General features: G+C 24.9%; 1 protein-coding gene across 1 annotated transcript; it reads right to left on the bottom strand.

Moving 5' to 3' along the window:
• Positions 1 to 2,638: 2,638 nt before the first annotated feature.
• On the bottom strand, positions 2,639 to 3,910 carry LOC100160553 (CCR4-NOT transcription complex subunit 7). Its single transcript, XM_029490320.1, has 2 exons — positions 3,461 to 3,910; positions 2,639 to 3,385 (listed from the first exon to the last, which is right to left on the bottom strand). The coding sequence occupies exons 1-2, from the start codon at positions 3,871 to 3,873 to the stop codon at positions 2,896 to 2,898; spliced, it is 903 nt and encodes a 300-aa protein (XP_029346180.1). The 5' UTR covers positions 3,874 to 3,910; the 3' UTR covers positions 2,639 to 2,895.
• Positions 3,911 to 3,953: the final 43 nt, after the last annotated feature.

Raw genomic sequence — 3,953 nt, 5'->3', positions numbered from 1 at the left:
CTATAGTGGCATTGACATAATGATTTAAATTTTTGATATTTCGTTTTTATTATATTATGGTAATTATTTATTTTTTTTCTGTTTGCATTGTTCTTTTCTTATAAAATATTATTTTAGAAAATTAAAAAGAATTTTATTGCTAATTGCTAATCGTACTCATGAAATATTGATACATTTTATATTGTCAATACAATATAATATAATAGGTAATATACTAATAATATATTATGTAATATTACAAAATATTATATTATTATTTATTATACATAATTAAACGTCAAATTGTATAGTTTACTGTTTAACAGATAATATTTATGATATTTTAACATATTCAGTAGTCTTAGATTCAATTTATATAAAATTTATAAATGTACGTATATAATATAAATAAAATATATGACTTTAGCTGAGTTTAGATTTAATATAATATTTAATTTGATATCAATTTTAATTTTCTTTAAATCATAGGGTAGATACATAATTTGTAGTTTTTTCTTAACTAAAAATAGTTTTAAAGTATTTTTTGGCATTTGTTATTTTATACACAGGTACTCATTTTTCTTGTAATAAAAAAATATATACATATAGATATTTATATTATTATATAATATATTTGATACACAAATATTTTATGGTGTTATTATGGGTAGGTAGTAACCAATAACAGCATAGTATCTTTGCACCACCTGGCACCTACCAAACGTACATTACATACCTACCTACCACATTAATACTTAATTGAAATCAGTGACTTAACTTTTAACTATTTACCTACTCGAAATAATTTTAAATGCAAATTATTAATAAACTATAAAAGTATGATGTTGAGGATGCCAGATTCTATTCTGTTTTTAAATAAAAAAAAAAATAATTATAATGAAGTTTATAAATTAATGATTATTTGGAGGTGTAAATTTATATGTTTTATTTGTTTAAACAACAACAGAAGTTCCTACCTAAGTGATTTTCCAGTGTAAATTTGTAACATATCAAAATTGTTGAAATTAAACCAATTGTAAACTAAGATGGTTGGTGTAAGAAATGGCTATTTTAGGATATATTTAGTTAATGAATTACTATGAATTTTAATAGTACCAACCCTGAACCCATACTTACACCGAATGACACAACTCACTTTATAACCAACCTGAAATACAGGCATTATTTATAGTATAGTCCAATTATTTTATTCGCATATAAGATTTGCATAAGAATTTTTAAAATATTATTACATTTTCTTAGTACCTATAGTAGACAGTAGTTATATATGTAAATTTAATATGGTATTACTAGATTTTACTATCATAAATCATAAATCAGTCCTAAATCTTAAGCTGTGTAACTTAATATATGTGAACTTGAAAGGTCTGCAAAAAAATTGTATAAATGTGTGAAGGTATTTTATAGTTTTTTAGGTTTCTGTAACAATAATTTATAAGGAACCATGTATTTATTTTTCAAGCATAAGCTAATTAAATTGATAATTTTACACATTTTAAACTACAAAATAAATTTTAAATATTTTCAAATAAACAAATAATGATAAACATAAAAATTTTGAAAATTTAATTCAATATAAAAAATGATAATTTAAGTAATTGGAATATTTCCAAGTTCCATCAAAGATTTAGTTTTCATAATATACTGTTTAGATGGGTTTAGACTAGTTATTAATATTATTCAAATAACTATACCTAATAATACTCGTTGCCTTCTAAGTTCTAATACTATATGTTAATAATGTACATTGTGCATTTTATAATAAATTATTATTCAAATTAAAATAGATATGGAATAGTGTATAATACGGGAAAAAAGTGCTTAAATTGTAATTTAGTTATTTTTACCCATATTGAAAATTGACTTTTTATAATTTACGCTTAAAACAAAAAAAAATTTAAAAAAATGATTTAACATATAAAACATTAACTATATACCTACATCGGTTTCAAATAGACTATTCTAAATGGATTCTAATTTATGAGAAACATTGTAGTACATTTTTAAACTTTTTACTCACAAGCATATTTTCAGGATAATAAATTCTAAAAATCTAAAAAAAAACGAAAAAAGTTAAGTATTTAAAATGTCTTAAAATAGCACAAGAAGTGTCAAGATTTTAAATTATTGAAATTAATGACATGTCTAGCATATGTAAATTATATTTGGTGATTATTGAAGTCTTTACAGTTATTAATTTTTGAATCACAACCAAAACAAGTATTATGTCAAAGCTCCTTTGTCCTCAGCACTATAATTATTTTTATTAAAAAAAAATACTTTACCTGTAATTCCAAAGTACCAAATATATCTGATTTTTAACAAAAACCACCCTCATAGTTGAAGATTGAAGCATTTTTACTACTCCAAAAGATGGTGACAAACACAAAAAAAATATCATTGTAAAATCAATACATTCAACAGCACGCTCCGAATCTAAAACCAAACTTAATCTTAATTTAATAATTTGGTTAAATTTTAACAACTTATAAAAAAGTGATAATTATGACAATGCGACATTATATCACTAAAAAAAAATTATACCGAAGCTAAAGCTCAACAATACATTTTTTCTTTTTTCTTAAGTATAGGACAAATTCTCAATTTTCTAAGTACTTACACAAAAAAAGTATACAAATATTCAGTTACATTTTTATTTGTTTTCTCAACATAATTATTCTGCACTATTCTTACTATAATTTCTTAAACTTCATTTAAAATTACAAGACTTATATAAAATAAATAAATTGCAAACAAAACATTTTCATTTGGATATTTCAAATTGAAACTTACAGTAGTGGTATCATTATTATAGATGACCATAAATAAAAATAACTATAACCAAATTAACAAAATATTTACCTGATATTTTTGGCAATCATTTTTTTTTACAAATTAAATAGCCATATCGTAATCATTATCATATCGAAATTGACCATTGTTCAAAGTGGTAATTCCCAAGCCATATAAATGACCACAGTATTTTTTACTGTCAATCATTCCCTCGAAATACATATCTCTGATTTTGAAAAAAGCCATGCCTGTTAATAAGGAATCACTACCAGCCTGATGTTGAGGTCCAATGCGCTTTAATTCTAGCTGATCGGCCACTTCTTGCAGACCGCCCTTTAAGTTTTTACAGCTCTTCATTAGGTACTTAATGTCATACACACATGGAAAATATAGAGAAAACATCTCAAAAAATTCGGACTCTTCCTGCGGTAGTTTTTCATCAGTCAACACTTTAACTAAGTAACCAAAATCAAAACTACTGTGGAATGTCATCCATTTTAAATTATCCATCAACACTAAGCCAGATGTTATTATAAATTCAGCAAAAACTATCGGTTCGATTCCATTCTCTTCATGATTTTTAAATTGGATTCTATGAAACAAAAATGAATTTTAAGATATAGGTACTATATGACAATTGTAAAATTAAAATAAATTTATCAGTTACCTGGAATTTGTCAATAGTTCTATACTGTCTTGAGCGTACATGTCTTCTGACAAATTAAATTTAAAATTGAACTGCCATGTCGTATATTGACCAATGGGTGTATTACCGTCTTCATCAAAAAACGAAAGCCCTAATTGAATGATTCTCAAAAGATCAACATTGCATCGCAACAACTGATAAAGATAATCAGCAGCCGTCTTGAAATCACCGATTGGTCGAGCTACGACTCCGGGGAATTCTGTGTCCATGGCTACATAACAATATTTTGGCAATAATTTTCGAATCGATGCAAATTCTTCTTCTAGATTATGAGCCCACACGTCTTTTATACCACAATCAGACCGTATCCATGTCTGTAGTTCTGGTTCTTGTTCATCTACTTCAGTGTTAGGTGTTAGATTATTATCAGACATATCAATAGTGGTTTTGCTTTACCTGTGTAATATATGTACAAATAAGCCTTAGAAATTTTTTTTTAATTTATACATTTGTG

The sequence above is a fragment of the Acyrthosiphon pisum genome, chromosome A2, assembly GCF_005508785.2.
Source record: "Acyrthosiphon pisum isolate AL4f chromosome A2, pea_aphid_22Mar2018_4r6ur, whole genome shotgun sequence".
In the NCBI taxonomy this organism is placed as follows: domain Eukaryota; kingdom Metazoa; phylum Arthropoda; class Insecta; order Hemiptera; family Aphididae; genus Acyrthosiphon; species Acyrthosiphon pisum.
This window is presented reverse-complemented; position numbering and strand designations above follow the sequence as displayed.